At 35.0% G+C, this 16,856-nt stretch overlaps 1 protein-coding gene across 1 annotated transcript in view; it reads left to right on the top strand.

The window, feature by feature from the left end:
* Positions 1 to 1,506: 1,506 nt before the first annotated feature.
* LOC106873751 (leucine-rich repeat protein SHOC-2-like) overlaps positions 1,507 to 16,856 on the top strand; it is a 705,478-nt gene continuing 690,128 nt past the window's right edge. The window contains exon 1 of the mRNA XM_052973213.1: positions 1,507 to 3,199. Coding sequence (XP_052829173.1) covers positions 2,786 to 3,199 — 414 coding nt within the window. The 5' untranslated portion in view covers positions 1,507 to 2,785. The remainder of the gene's footprint in view (positions 3,200 to 16,856) is intronic.

The raw sequence follows: 16,856 nt of genomic DNA, 5'->3' as shown, positions 1-16,856 counted from the left end.
ATATATATATATATATATATATATATATATATATATATAAGTATATATCTATGTGTGTGTGTGTGTGTTTGTGTTTGTCTCTAATCACTGTTTGTCAATCGTTGTTGGTGTATTTATGTCCCTGTAACTTAATGGTTCAGCAAAAGAGACTGATAGCTTTAAAAACTCTTAAGGTAGTTCCCCAGCATGGCTGCAGTTAAATGAATGAAACAAGTAAAAGATAAAAATCAATGTACTTCACTTGTAAATTCCTTTATGCATTGGTGTAGTATATTATTCCATTACCTGGCATTATATTGATATAATTTTTCAAATAGGGTGTAACAGATTACAAATGCAACAAGGGAAGTTGTATTTGCTGTTTTCTACTGTATTTTTCTGGATCAGTCAAAGACCCCTAATTTTCACAGCAAGTTTGGTTGTGTGAAATTGAACTTGAGCTTTTTCACATTCCATTTTCAAACATGCACTCACAATCTTTTTAAGAACATGTACTGTTTGATCACTTTGAATTGTGATGTCACTAAGACAACAAGAGGCATTGAAAAAAAGGAAAGGAAGGTGATTTAAATAATCTATTGTTGTTATCCCTGCACATCCCTTAATTTTCTCAACTTGCGATCCAGTGAATGTCTGCAGAGAATCTAGAAATTCATGTTTGTTTTTGAAGCTTTTTTTTGCTTCTTGAAGTAATTTTGATTTGGTCAATATTAAGCTACAAATAACTTAGTTGCAATTCATTAAAGCATATTATTATATTTTTTTTGCTGTTGTGAACAGGATTATCATATATTTTTCTTTCACTATAACAATTCCATTTGCGTGTAAAATACCTCATGGAATTTTGTTGTGTAGTAATGAGACTTGTATCTTTTCTTTCTCTCTGAAGAAGGATAAACATCCGAAACGTTAAGTTTCTTTTCTTCCCCCGGCATAAAGTGTATTCTAACTTTTGATCTATTTGTACACTCAGAACGTTACAAGTTTCAACAAATTATATTATTTCACCGATTAGGACTATGTCAATGTGTTATGTGCACATTCTGTCCACTAATAATTTAAAACCCTAGATATTAGGTCTTTAAAAAAGAAATCGTCTTCAGTCGTATTTCAAGTATCCACTTGTGTTATACTAACAGTTTTTGTGAATGTTTGGTCGTATTTACAGAAAAATATAACTATGTATCAAACTTCTGCATCACTAACGTTTATGAGAAAGTACCGAATTATCACGAATGTGTTGTCACCAATTTTGTAAGTTACTAACATAATTAATAGGATGTAACGAATTCTATGTTGATATATTTTTTAATGAAACAAAATCCTGTAATTATTTTTATATGTTTTTTATCGTGTTGCATTTACGTGTTATATTTTCACAAATACACACTATAAATATTATTTTTATGTAAACAATAAAATGATCGAAATAAAACCATTTCATTCCATATATACATCCGTACTTTACAAACTCTCTGCTAAACAAGTGTGTTTGACGTCACTTCCTTTAATCTCATGCGCACTACTATTCTGCGCATTACCAGCAGAAGGCCGACTGAACGGAAGGATGGTATTGTCTTTTACTTAATGTTTTAGTAATTTCCAACAGATTTACTTTTCTTAGATGCATATTGTCTATATAAGAACAGCGAAAATAAATGTCTGCTTGAATGTAATTTACCATTTGTTGGATGCCCACTAGTCGCTTTATAACGGCAACAACAGAACAAGGAAGATGTGAATATATGTCATTGCCTCGTTATAGTGACAGACAGGCAGATCAGAGAATCCTTATCCATCAAGTATAAGAAAAGAATACGTAGGAAAGCCCAATACTGAAGGGTCTTCACCAGACACTAATACTATGACTTACGTATAATATAATTTTGATTTTCGGTTCCCAGAATTATAATTGTCACTAAAAATGCCGATTAATTAAAAGACTAAATTAACGTCCAGCTTCCATCGTCACCAACCATATCATCAATGAGAAGGCGGATAATAGTGGCATTTTCACTACACAGCTACCTGTCTAATAAGCATTATGAAACCGGATCCCTATAAACAAAAGAGTAAACAAGAAAACAGACTTACAAAATGAACCAAGAACTATTATAAAATATAAAAATGCATAGAATTATTAAATGATTGTTTTTTTTTCATCAGTTACAAAAAAAAAAATGCAGATTTCGCTACATCGAAAGAAATTTGAGTATGTACCTAATACAGAAAAAAACCCATAAACAGCTGTACAGAGATTAAAAGAAATCGATAATATATCTTACGAAAATTACATGAAATATTTTTATCATGTCTTTGAAGAGAACCTACTTTTCTTTATTTTTCTGTATGTAGGTGTGATTTTGTAAAAAGAATAACGAGAGCATTCGAACAGTATTGAGTTTTATATATCACATCAAAATTAAATTGTGTATATCCGAGGAAAACTAAGACATGAAATTTGGCATAAAATATAAAATGTTTTTTGTATTTGTATTTTTATCACATGCATTATTCTTAACAGCGCAATGCAATCATTTTCATGATTTAATCTCAAAGTTACAACAGTTGAAGTTAAGTGGTAATTCCCTGTGTTAAAGTATGCTCCTCATATACCAACGGATTTTCCTTGAAGTTGGCATCTCTATCTCCTCGACTAAAATTTGAAACACTTATCACTCAATTATCTATCTTTATCATATTGATGTCATTCTATTTTTATTTCTTACTTAATTTTTTTTTTTTTAATTCCTCTGGTTTCTTCATTCTGAATGAAACTTAAACAATGAGTTCAAGAAAAGGAAAATCTCGAGACGGAAGCAAATCCCGCGAAAATGCTGCTGCCGCAGAAAGGTTAGCTGATTACACAGGAGTAAGCACAGTGCTTGCCGGTCACAGCAGTGGCGGTGCTGGTTATTGCAGTAATTTAAGTGTTGTTGGTGGTAACAGTACTAGTAATCCAAATAGTGCTGCTACTTCTAGCATTACTGGAAGCACCATTCAAAATATTAGTTGCGGTGCTAGTGTCATTTGTGGTACGACAACTCTAACTACTATAGCACCGAGTGGCTCACCCGATCATGAAGGTTCGGTTTCAAGTTCTAATCCAAGCCCTTCTGGTTTGGAAACTAGTAGGGAAGAACTTCCAGCCGGAATGGATTCAGCAACTCTTAAGGATAATCAAAAAGATCTTGTCAAGGTACGTATTTATATGGATTTTTCTGTCGATGTTTTTGTTATGTATTGTTAGCATCAAGTTTACCCCCACCCCCCGATCAAACGATCAAAGCTGTTCCACCTATGATCATTTCGTTTTTTTTTAATGAGTATTTAGGACTGCATTATCCAATCCTGTCTTTATTTTCAAGATTGCAGGGCATAATTTGAGGGAAAATCGGCTACTATTTCTAACAAATCAAGCGATCGCATAGAGGCTTTCTCGTTAGTTAGTTCTCTGCAATGTTTATTTTCATAACTTATTAAAATAATACGATGCCTATAGTTGGAAAAAAAAAATTCAAATTTAATAGATTGTATGTGCACCAAAAAAAAAAAGTTTCAAATTTTATTTTTTCTTTCTTTGAACTAGAAGTTTTCATAAAGGATAATGACATGATTTCAACTGATATTGGCGCTTTCCCAGTATGTTACCATTCATGTATGTCATTTCATTTTCAGTTTCACAGTTTACATTTTGATATCCATTAAGAGATAAACGATTTCGTCTTCTGCAATTATTTGCTTCAATAAATATAACGGTACAAAATTTAACACGCTTTTAAACCTCGAACCGAACTATATGTAAGGAGTTTTTAGTGACATTTATGTTTGTATCATTTGCATAATTTCTTTGACGAATATTCTGAATTTCCATGGTAGTTTATTTTATTTGTATAGCTAAAGAATAATGTTGCCATTTTATTTCAAATGGGTATTAATAACTTCACGATAATTTTAGATTTGAATGTATTTGATGATTATTTTCATAGAATATTTTACCAGGTAGGTGGGTATAAAACGAAAGTATAAAAAGCGGAATTGTTTAGGTGAAAAGCAAATCTGTTGGGTGAGGTGTAAAAGCATACTAGTACCAAAGATCTGGTGTCAAATGCAGTAAATTAAAGATACTAAAAAAAAAAAATGAAAGAAACCATATTTTATATAAATTGAAACTTGATTCGTATTCGAGAATTGCAGTTAGATTTCCGTTATTACACGATAAAGCAACACCACTTACAATTGACAAACGAAGAAAATGCAGTACGATCATTATAAACATTTATAAATTTTCTTCTTGTAAAATTTACGTTACATTGCAGCTTTATCATATATACTTGGCCGTGACCATTCCATAAATTGAACTGGCTACGAAAATGTTTATCCAATGACTCGTAACTTCCACATACATGGAGATCAAAGCATTCTTGTTAATGATTTTCATTTCAGTATTAAATTATATTTTTTATAGTACATTGAAAAGGTTATCTTGTGATAAGATTTTCTTAGTCTGGTTTAAAAGTATTAAGGAAGTATTTTTAGTTCCTCTCAATCTCTGTGGGTTTTTTTTTCCATCTCATGCAATGTATTATAAAAATGACTTTAATCAATTTTGTTTCTCGTTATTTTGGGCTTAGTCTCATGAAGTTATTTTGATCAAATTAAGTTTCCGACCAAACTATTAAATTTCCTTCTTTGAATTTCAGGAGCTAAACAAGGCATGGAACACTTAATTTTTAAATCAGGGCATTTTAATCTCGATAGCCACAGAAAATAATTATTCAATAATTCTTGGCTACACATTTTGTTGCTAATTTCACAACATTTGTTACGTTTGTTTTTCGTTTAACGACTTTGTTTTCGTTTCTTTTGATCTATTGTCGCCTTCTAATCGGAAGATACAGTATAAAACTATACACATAGATGTGATTAGAATGTCGCTGGAAAGAATCCTAAAACGGATTCTTCAAGCCGAGCCAACCGGCAGGAGACCTAGGGGTAGACCAAGAATGAAATGGCTGCATAATATCTAGTTTCAGTTGGTCATGCTTGGGAATCCAGCCGGAAAGTATAATGATGGCTGATTCTGATAGGACCCTATGGAGGATGTGCCTGAGGATACGACTCCACGACCTTTCCAAGAATAGTGGGTGGAGGAGATGGATGGGATGTATAAATATAAATTCTCTAAATGAACCGTTTTGTAAAGATTGGAGTAATGGTGTAAGATGATGAATTTTATATGTAAACGAGAGATAACTGCTTCATGTTATTGTGGATGTCGATAATTACAAAATATTGGTAACTTTTTTATCATATTCATCAATTGATTACGTCATTTCCAACAAAATGACCCTGTACACCTGTGAAATATATTAGCTGGATCAATTTAAGCGTATAAACACAACACAAACATTCGCTCAGATTAAAGCACAAGTTCTGAACATCAGCTAGTCATGATCAGCTAAAACAAGATCAACTTTAGGTACCCCAAATCCCTGAAAATGTTTATATGCAAGCACAAATTAATTCCCTAACAGGGATTCTCTTCATACCTCATGATTGTAAGTAGCCTAATATTCTGAACACTAGTTAATCCTATTGTTGAAACACAAATGCGTTACGGATGTAATGTGTCGCAGAAATTCTTGCCATAACAGAAAATTAAGTTTCCCCCATCGATTTTAATGTTAAAAAGTGACCCCCCCCTCCAAAAAAAAAACTGAAGTACCATAACTACTATTCTGCATGAGAATAACAATTTCTAAATATTCACAATACTATGTATACATAAAAACATTTGAAGAGAGATATGTTTAAGGAATAAAACTGGTATTAGGGTACGTTCTGACCAAAACATGTTTATTGTTTGAGGAGTGATGGCAGGATGAGGAGCAGTGTCTTCTGTCTTTTAATTCATCAACATCTACTTGAAGGGAAAACCTATCCAAAGTTGTTTGATGTTTATGGCACATCATCTCTTTATACAACTTACTGTAAGAAATGAGCTTGTAAATTATTCGTAATTTTTTCAAGATTATAGAGTCATTATCAGTAAATACTTGCTGACCTTCTTGTATAAGTGCCAGCCTTTTAGCAATATTCTTTGCAGTCAATGGAAGTGGAGTTGGTGGAATCTCTTCTCAGCTTGCTGTTCTAATGGCATCAGCTTTTCATCAGACATTCTCTTTGGGCCACTAGTAAATCAACCACATTATCATCTATGTTTTTTTCAAACTCTACATCATTTGCATGTGTCACACTATCTTTCCATGGAAAACTTGTAAACTCAGAGAGACATCCTGGCCATATATTTTTTCAAACGCCTTTCAAAGTTGAGGGTTTCACTTTATCATATGACTCAAATATATTATCCACAGCATCCTTTATGGTGAACTTCTTCCAGAAGTCTGTAACTGTAGGTTTTAAGTTAAAGTTCTCAGATAATATGCCTTGAAATTAGCTCCCACACCTTGATCCATTGGCTGGAGCAAAGAAATATTCTTGGGGATGTTATCTGCGTTTGCGCTATCAGAAAGTTCATTTAATTTCATTCGGTGGCTTGGTATTTCATCTAAAGGGAGCAATGTTTTGTTGAAAATATTATGTTTGGTACTGCATCTTTCTACAGTAGGACAAATAATGTTTGTAAACCACTGTTTGAAAAGGTTCTTAGTCAGTCATTCATGCCTTCTTATTTGAAATCAGATTAAACTTTGCAATACTCCTTGAAAGCTGTTGGATTTTTGGATTGGTACATGAGTAAGGACAATAATTTCATATCAGCAGCAGCATTTCCTTCCAGAAGAATCAGGCAACTTTTGGAAGCTTTTATATCATAGTTTTGATTTTCTTTCTTAAGAAATAAAAGGTCTAGCAAGCATGCTCTTTTAGAAAAATGCAGTTTCATCAACATTATATGTTATGTATTGCTCTTCAGCAATGATTTTTTTCTAGTTGCTCAGGATAATTTGTAGCAGCTTCACCAGTCATTATTATGTTGAGTAAATTTAAATGCTTCTTAAACCTTTAAAACTGGCCTTTATTACTCAGTAAAGTTTTCAATCTATGAAAAATTAAGGTCTAAGCAGTTAAAGGAATGGCATCTTGTTTACTTAACTTCTCTATGTTGTCATGTTTGATTGTACTGTAGATGTTGCAAACTTTGTTTTGGTAATATATTCTTTTACTTGTTTCAGTCATTTGACCGTGGCCATGCTGAAGTACCACCTTTAGTTGAACAAATTGAACCCAAGACTTATTCTTTGTAAGCCTAGTACCTACTCTATCGGTTTCTTTTGCCAAACCGCTAAGTAACGGGGACATAATAAGCACACCAACATCGGTTGTCAAGCTATGATAGGGGCACAAGCACAGACACAGAAATACATACACACACACACATATATATATATATATACATACACATATATACATGCATACATGCACACACACAGTCTGTGCTTTCATACTTGAAATATCTCTAGTTCTGGTAGTGATTCAGTAATAGAGGAGTTCCCAAGGGCAGCCAGTCTTAAATTTCTCAGTTATAGCTTTGAAGACTATGATAAACAAGGGGGTGCTAAGAACTGATCCCTGGTAGATTTCTACTTGTATACTAAACTCCTTGCTATACTTATTGGCAGCGCTCACTCTACTGACAGTATCCCTGTACATGGCTTGCACAGCTCTCACCAACAACTCATCTATCCCTAGCTTCACATTACCCACCAGATAAGGGAATGGGGGACCCTATCAATGGCTTTCTCCATTTCCACAAAAGCTAAATACAAAGGTTTATTTTTGGTCAAGTATTTCTTCTGCAGTTGTCTCATCGGTGGTGCTTCTCCCTGGCACAAATCTAAACTCTATCTCATCTATGCTAACTTTCTTCCTATGACCCTTTTCTGCAACTTTCATCACCTGGTCCAGTAATTTGATGCCTCTATAATTATTTCTGTCTAAGGCATCACTCATCTTTGTAGCAGTTGACACCAATCATTGGGTATGACTTCCTCATGGACAACCTGATTAATTATATGGATGACCAGGTCATATTCCACTCTACCAAATATTTTAAGCATCTCAGTGGTAATTCCTGATGGACCAGAAGCTTTTCCTGTCTTTATATCCTTAATAGCTTCGTATCTACTAAGCTACTGTCAATTTGGATTGCTGGCCCCTCTGTTGGATCCACATTAGGCAGGCTCTCTTTCTCTAATGCATTCTCTACATTTAGCAACCTTTCATACTGTCACTTCCAAGTCTCTTTTGCAGAATCACTAACTACAAGTGAGCCGTCATCTATATGGACACATTTCTCTCCTACCACATCACAATATTCTCTGACACACTGTCTTGCAATCCAAAACATTTCAAGCCTTTAGTCTTCACACCACAGAACACTGGCAAACTTCCTCCTTTCTGCTTTTCCCCACGCTAAGTAAACTTGTCTTCTAGCCCCCATCCTCGCTACATGATCTAGTTCTTCCAGGCTTATTTCTTTGTTCTAATGGCCATATCTGGATTGTTAGACCTGGTGGTGATGGTGGAAGTATTGTTGATGGTCATATTGTTCTTGTCAATTATTGGTGTTTCATTTGAAGTCAATCTCCATTGTTGCTGTTGTAGATCATAAATGAGTTGGTGGGTTTGGTTGGTGAAAGTTGATTTATATAGATAGATACTCATTATAACACAAGAAAATATACATGCACACAAAAATTCACTGAAAAATTCTGATGCACTCTGTAAATCTTTATAGTGATCCATATACATGTGTGTATATTGTTATTATAGTTTTTAAAATTATCAACTATAGGTGCAGGTGTGACTGTGGTAAGAAGCTTGCTTCCCAATCACATGGTTTTGGGTTCAGTCCCACTGCATGGTGCCTTGGACAAATGTTGGATCTCTTCAGTTTGGCTCACAGATTCTAAAATTATTTTAAAAACTAAACAGTTTGAAACTTCATATACTGGTCGTATTTTAGAAGTGTCGTATTTGGGTAATTTTAACCAATCAACGGCATGTATTTAGCTGAAGAAACCTACTGCTGTTTGCGATAGTAATTGAAAAGCAACAACTTCCAGGTCGTCTTTAGTAAATGTATTTTTCAACCATGTGTGGATTATTTGGTGTGTTTGGAAAATATATTTAGTAGAGATGACCTGGAAGTTGTTGCACTTCAGTTACTATCGCAAACAGCAGTAAGTCTCTTCAGTTGAATACACGTAGTTGATTGGTTAAAATTACCCAAATACAACAACTTTAACACAAAATAACATATGAAATTTTGTCAAAAATGCTGAAAGTAAGCCATGAGAAATTACACTAGTATACGAAGTTTCAAACTGTTTAGTTTAAAAAAAATAATTTTAAAATCTGCAAGCCAAATGTCTTCTATAGCCAAGTGGATTTTGTAGACGGAAATTGAAAGAAGCTTGTCATAAATGTGTGTGTGTGTCTTTGTGTCTATGTTTGTCTCTCCATCACTGCTTGACAACTGGTGTTGGTGTGTTTACGTCCCTGCAACCTAGTGATTCAGCAAAAGACACCAATAGAATAAGTACTAGGCTTTAAAAAATAAGTCCTGGGGTGTATTTGTTTGACTAAAACCCTTTAAGGCAGTTCTCCAGCATGGCTGCAGTCAACTGACCGAGACATGTAAAAGAATAAAAGAATAGTTTGCTCTTAGCTAAAAATGTGCATTTTGGCTAAGAAGAAAATGTAGTTTGAATTTGTTAAAATTAATCCAAATTTTTGTAAGGGTGAAATAACAGATCATATCCTGAAATTAATGATCATACTTTAAAATTTACACAAGCACCAAATCCTGTAATTTGAGGTAACCATTATGCAGGGATACACATATGCAAATAATTTTGTAGTTATAGTTGCTTTTGAAAAATGATTTAGTCCATGAATGTTTGTTGAAATGGAAACAATTACATCCTAGAAGAACCATTAACTATTTAGAAGTGGAATTGTGATTATGACCTTCATCATCATCATCGTTTAATGTCCTCTTTCCATGCTAGCATGGGTTGGACGATTTGACTGAGGACTGGCAAGTCAGAAGGCTGCACCAGGCTCCAATCTGATCTGGCAGAGTTTCTACAGCTGGATGCCCTTCCTAACGCCAACCACTCCGAGAGTGTAGTGGGTGCTTTTACGTACCACCTACAGTACTGGCAACGGTCTCGTTCCAAAGGTGTATTTTACGTGCCACCTGCACAGGAGCCAGTCCAGCGGCACTGGCAACGACTTCGCTCGAATGATTTTCCAGCGTGCCACTAGCACAAGTGCTGAAAGGTGGCGCTCGTAATGATTACACTCAAATGGTGCTATTTACGGGCCACTGGCACGGAAGCCAGGCAGCTGCTCTGGCAATGAACACGCTTAGACAGTACTGTTAGTGCTCCACTGGCGCGGTGCCAGTCATTGGATATAGTTCAATTTTGATTTCACTTGCCCCAACATTTCTTCACAAGCAGAGTTTAGTGTCCAATGAAAGAGAGGTTGGCATGGGTGCCAGTTGTTGGATTCGGTTCAATTTCAGATTTCAAATTCACTTGCCTCAACAGGTCTTCGCAAGCAGAGTTTAGTGTCCAATGAAGTAAAGATATGGATAAGTGAGCAGGCCACACATCTGGCAGAGGTCCCAGCTTATGCTCTCACTTGGCTTGCCGGGTCTTCTCACGTACTGCATATTTCCAAAGGTCCCGGTCACTAGTCATTGCCTCGGTGAGGCCTAAAGTTCGAAGGTTGTGCTTCACCACCTCGTCCCAGGTCTTCTTGGGTCTACCTCTTCCACAGGTTCCCTCAACTGCTAGGGTGTGGCCCTTTTTCACACAGCTATCCTTATCCCTTCTTTCCACACATGTCCACACCAATGCAGTTGTCTCTCTAGCACACCACAACTGATGCTTCTTAGGTCTAACTTTTCTCTCAAGGTACTTACACACTGTCGAGTATGCACACTGACATTACACATCCACCAGAGCATACTGGCTTTGTTTCTTGTGAGCTTACGCATGTCCTCAGCAGTCACGGCCCATGTTTCACTGCCATGTAGCATGGCTGTTCATACACATGCGTCATACAGTCTGCCTTTTACTCTGAGCAAGAGACCCTTTGTCACCAGCAAGGTAAGAGCTCTCTAAACTTTGCCCAGGCTATTCTTATTCTAGCAGCAAACTTTCAGCGCACCCTCCCCCGCTACAAACTTGGTCACCTAGGTAGCGGAAGCTATCAACTAATTCTAGTTTTTCTCCCTGGAGTGTGGTAAAGGTTGTATTCTGCACATTCTCAGTGTTTATTGCTCCTGAGCCACATACAAAAACTATCTTGCTAGTTAGCCTTCCTATTGATATTGCTGCACCTCTTATGTGTCCATAGCTTACACTGGGTACATCTTACGGAGTTTCTACCTACGCATTTTCTGCAGATTGAGCAGGGGTTTGTGTCTTGTCTACCTTCCTACTTATTAGAACTTTGGTTTTAGCTAGGTTGACTCTAAGGCCCTTCGATTCTAGTCCTTGCTTCCACACCTGAAACTTCTCTAGTTCTGATAGTGACTCAGCAATTAGGGCAAGGTCATCAGCATAGAGGAGCTCCCAGGGGCATCCCGTCTTGAATTCCTGTGTTATTGCTTGGAGGACTATGATAAATAGGAGGGGGCTGAGGACTGAACCTTGGTGGACCCCCCACCTCTACCCGGAATTCTTCACTGTACTTGTTGCCAACCCTCACCTTACTGACAGTGTCCCTATACATGGCTTACACAGCTCTCACTAACTACTCATCTATCCCCAGTTTCCTCATTGACCACCAGATAATGGAGCAGGTACAGAGGTTTATCTTTGTCAAAGGTGTAAGATGTTTGGAATTAGGGTTGTAACTATGAATGAAATATTGTAGTGCTACAGAAATATTGTAGTGTTGCAGAAATGAAGACTGTTGTAACATTCAACTTGTGATTATAACTGTCAAACTGTGATTGTGAAAATCTGCTGATTTATATCAGATTAGTTTTGAAAATTTTGATGCTGAGATTTCAGCAAGTAAATGAGTTTGCCTTAAATATTTGCTAAAATTCCTTTCCTTTATGTTGCTTTCCACTTGTCAGTGAATTGATTCTGCTACCAGATAGGTTTGAATAAGCTATGGTGTCATTACTTGAAACACTTACCTACTTAAAGTAATCAAACTTTAAGAGACTGATTAGAGGAAGATTAAATGGAACTTGTTAGGCATGTATAGGTTTGAAACTAGGGTTTATTTAAATATAAAAGTTCCAATCCTAACAAACCTCAAAAATTAAAAGTTATTTCCTCTGTTTGAAGGATTTGAGTTTTTGGTAACAATTTTGAAGAACAATACATGGGATTGATATTACAATAATGCAAAGAGGTTTACTGAACATATTATTCTTAAGAAAGAAATTCTCCATTGTTGTTGCATGAAAGGAATTTAGATGCATAATAGCCCACTTTTTGCGTCATTGTTTTGTACAAGAACATGTAGATCTTTCACAAAAATTATATAAAATCAGCATCATATGTAACAAAGTTCGAATCACTCAGAATGAGATTATTGACAATATGACCAGCAACAACTTATTTGCTAAGGAATAACATAGATTTGCATTATGTAAGTAGTACAGAATATTCAGGAACTGTTTATCATTGAGAAATCTCAGTTGATTTAAGTATATTGATTATATATTTGATTAGTTTTACATTTGGTGACTTTTCATCCTTTAATTCTTTGAGAAAAGGTGGTTGGGTAGAAGGTATCTTGGACTGTGGTAAATAGCAAACAATGTTGTTTCCATTTATTATATAAAGTTGTGCAAGTATTTTTCCCCAAGAAATCCTATTTTGGTTGAAAGAGAAATAATCATCATCATGATTTAATGTCTGTTGTCCATATTGGCATGGACTGGAAATAGAGAACTAAATACTTATTTCAGTTGATTATACATATCTGCAGACATATCTTAAAAGTTTTTGCTTCTAAAGATTATTGATAAGTGCTTAAAATTCTAGTGAAAGCTAATGAAATTAACCTTCCCTTCTAAAACCTTATGCATGATTAATGGACTCATTTCTGTTCATTTTAAGACTATGGTAAGAAAATGCTTTTAATATAGAAACCTCATTTGATGAACATACTGAGTTAGATTCATGTAGAGAATATGCAAAATAGTTACTACCAATGAACTAACTGCATTGTGGTTTGGCTGATTTATGAACTCAGATTTGACTTTCATTCAGTGTCTCACAGATAAAAGATATTCATAGAAGACGTTAACCTCAGCTAACATAAAATGTTTGAATTTGAATTGTCACTAAGAATAAATCCCATTCATGTGAGTTATTAAAAGAAGCCAAGTAACATTATGGAAAGTAGCAATCTAAGTACAGAATACATACTAGGTAATTGAAAGTTAAAAAACATAGGAATAATAAATTTAAAATGCCTTTGGAAAGTGTCTTTACAGAGAATACTGCACTTACTGTAATTTATAGTTTGTAATGTTTGTTTTTTAATGCTATATTTATTTTGTAAAAGACAATATTCTATATCTTGTACATAAACATTATCAGCATTCTTTTGGTTAAAGTATCATACGTCAAAATGGACAGCTGATTGTTCAGTAATTTCCGTAAAGAATTTTTATTTATTTACTTATGTTTTCATGTCCTGTTGAAGCCGACATTTGCCTTTCAAGTCTATGAGGGAGGTGAAAAGTGAAACACATGCTTGCATGTGCTCGCATACACCCATTGACTTTCATAGCCATGAGTTGACAAGTGAAACACACTTGCACGTATGTTCAGACACGTGCACAAAGCTGAACATGCTTGCATACAAACACACACACATACATACACCCATATATCTTGCATATGTGCATACATGCATAAATACATATACATACATCTTTTTCTATGTATGTATATATGTGTGTGTGTATGCATGCAAACATGATCACATTTATGAATGTGTGTGTGTGGAGTGTTTCACTATTCAACTCTTGGACATGAAAGTCAATGGGTGTGTGTGTGAGTTGTCCATTTTGACATATATGATACTTTAAACAAAAGAATGCCAAATTATCCTAAGTTGGAGCATTCTTAGGAATAGATCATAGGTTGCATAAGAGATTGATAGAATAAGTTCTTGGCTTACAAACAATAAGTCCTGGGACTGATTTGCTCAACTAAAGGCGGTACCCCAGCATGGCTGCAGTCAAATGACTGAAACAAGTAAATGAATAAAAGAATGATTTACAATTATCATTCTTAATACTCACATTTGGATCTTCAGTGTATGCTAATCACTGTTGTACAAGATGCATCAGATTTTTGAGCTCATTTGTATGAATTTAGAAAAAGACACATAGCTCATCAAAGAAAAGGTATATTTGAAAACAAATTGGTACAAATAATCTTGAGAATCCCTTTATCAAACCTATTCAATGAATCTACTGTTAGCTGCTTCAATATGAGGTTGGAAGCATTGACATATCTGAATCAGATGATCTCTATCAATTTTTGACATAGTGCTGGTTATGGGGGACTTGAGAGATTGTATAGTGTTATGGGGGTGTTGATTGACCTCTCTCTTGACTATGCCTCTTACATAATAGTCCAATGGATTGAGGTCTGGTGAGCTTGGAGGCTTTGTGCCTGGGAGAACATGATCATAGAGATTGGCATACATCCACACATGGGTTGTCTCAGCCTTATGAAATGGCACAGTCTTGTTGGAAAATGTACAATCTTGCATTGCGTACTCAGGGCCTTACAACTTCTCCAACACCTCTGTATAGACAACAGCATTGACTCTCAACTCCAGTGAGAAAAAGTGAGGAGGCATGACATCTCCTTTGTTACTGACAACTCCTAGAAATGTCACAGTTGCTGGGAACACCTCCCACAACTGTGATGGTATACTGAATGACAGATGGTTATGCATGATCATTGGAACCTCATTTGGGTCTCTGCATAGCCATCTGTCATTCCCTTGGTTTATTTACCTTTTGGTCCTGATTGAAGTGTTCCAGTTTCTTCATGTTTTAACTTGTTTAGCAAGCACTTCGTATGGACCAAATGATTCTCTTTTGTCACATTTGATATAAACTGATCCCTCCACATCACATACAACTTGTATGTCCTCATGTACAACTCTTCTGATGGTGCATTCTGAAACCTTGAGGTCCTTTGCAATGGCTCTGATTGACTTTCCAGGATTTTATATCAATTATTTCTTGGACTTTTTGTACAAAGTTATGTGTTCTGATGGTATTAGGACCCTGTGCATACGTTTTGCATTCAGCTGCTGATGTTAGATTCCCATCAGCAGCTTACAGCTTCTTTCAAACTTTGACAACGAAGGTCAGGCAACTTTCAAGAAGTGAGCTGAGTCTGTATCACTATGTTGCACTTTTAAGGCAATGATTACAGCATGCCTTTTCATTTACCGAGTCAACCTAATCTCTGACATTATTTATCTTGTTTCATGTCTTCCTGAGTCTCTCTCTTCCACAAATTCTATCCACTTTGAGAGATTGGCATTTCTTTATGGAGCTCTCAGCAATACATCTGCATTATATGACCAAACCAATGCAGTCGTCTCTCTTCCACACTGCATCTAATTCCTCTTATGGTTAACTTCTCTCTCAGTACACTAGCACTCTGTTGCACATGTACTTATATTATGCATTCAGTGGAACATACTAGCCTCATTCCTCTCTAGTCTTTGCATTCAGAGCTAACATTTCACTACCATTTAAAATTGTTGTTCGTATACTTACGACATACAATCTTCTGTTTATGTGGAGAGAGAAACCTTTGGTTGCCAACAAAGGTAAATGCTCTCTGAATTTTCTCCATTCTATTTTAGCTATTACACTCTCCATAGATCCTCCCTCCCTACTAATTAGCAGAAATTATCCACCATCTCTAAAGAGCCTCTGGAAAATTTGAGAAAATTAATTTCCTAAGTGTCTGTTGTTTTTATGGCTCTTGTGCATTTTCCACAAATGAACACTGCATTATCTGATAACATTCTCCTTATTGCACTGACCTCTTGTGTGTCTATAGCATACACTAGGTATACTGTATAGAATTTGTGCCTACACCTTTCCTACAAATCGAACAAGGCCATGTACTTGGAGTGGGTAGGCTCCTGTCTGTTTTCTAGCTTATTAAGACCTGTGTGTGTATGTATGTGTGTGCGCATGCATGCACGCATGTATGTATACACACACACATACATATATGTATATAAAGATAAATATAGAGATATTCTATTGACAATAAAATTATTTATGAATATGATATATAACATTACATAATATTATATAATTAATAATAACAACCATAAAAGGCTAAGAAATTGTTTTGGCTTATATATATTTTTTCTGATATACATAATCACAGTTCCATTATATATTTATTCACTTCAGACAAGATGAAATTTATATATATATATATATATATATATATATATATATATATATATATATATATATATATATATATATATATATATATACACACACATATATTTATTTATATATATATTTATATATATTATACATATATATTAATTAATTTATATAAGGGCATATTTATAAATATATATATATATTTATTTATATATATATATTTATATATATATTATACGTATATATTAATTAATTTATATAAGGGCATATATATAAATCATCATCATCATCATCGTTTAACGTCCGCTTTCCATGCTAGCAAGGGTTGGACAATTTGACTGAGGACTGGTGAATCAGATGGCTACACCAGGCTCCAATCTGATCTGGCAGAGTTTCT

This window comes from Octopus bimaculoides, chromosome 15 (genome assembly GCF_001194135.2).
Source record: "Octopus bimaculoides isolate UCB-OBI-ISO-001 chromosome 15, ASM119413v2, whole genome shotgun sequence".
Lineage (NCBI taxonomy): Eukaryota > Metazoa > Mollusca > Cephalopoda > Octopoda > Octopodidae > Octopus > Octopus bimaculoides.
Note: the sequence above shows the minus strand (reverse complement) of the source record. Positions and strands in the feature narration are given on the sequence as shown.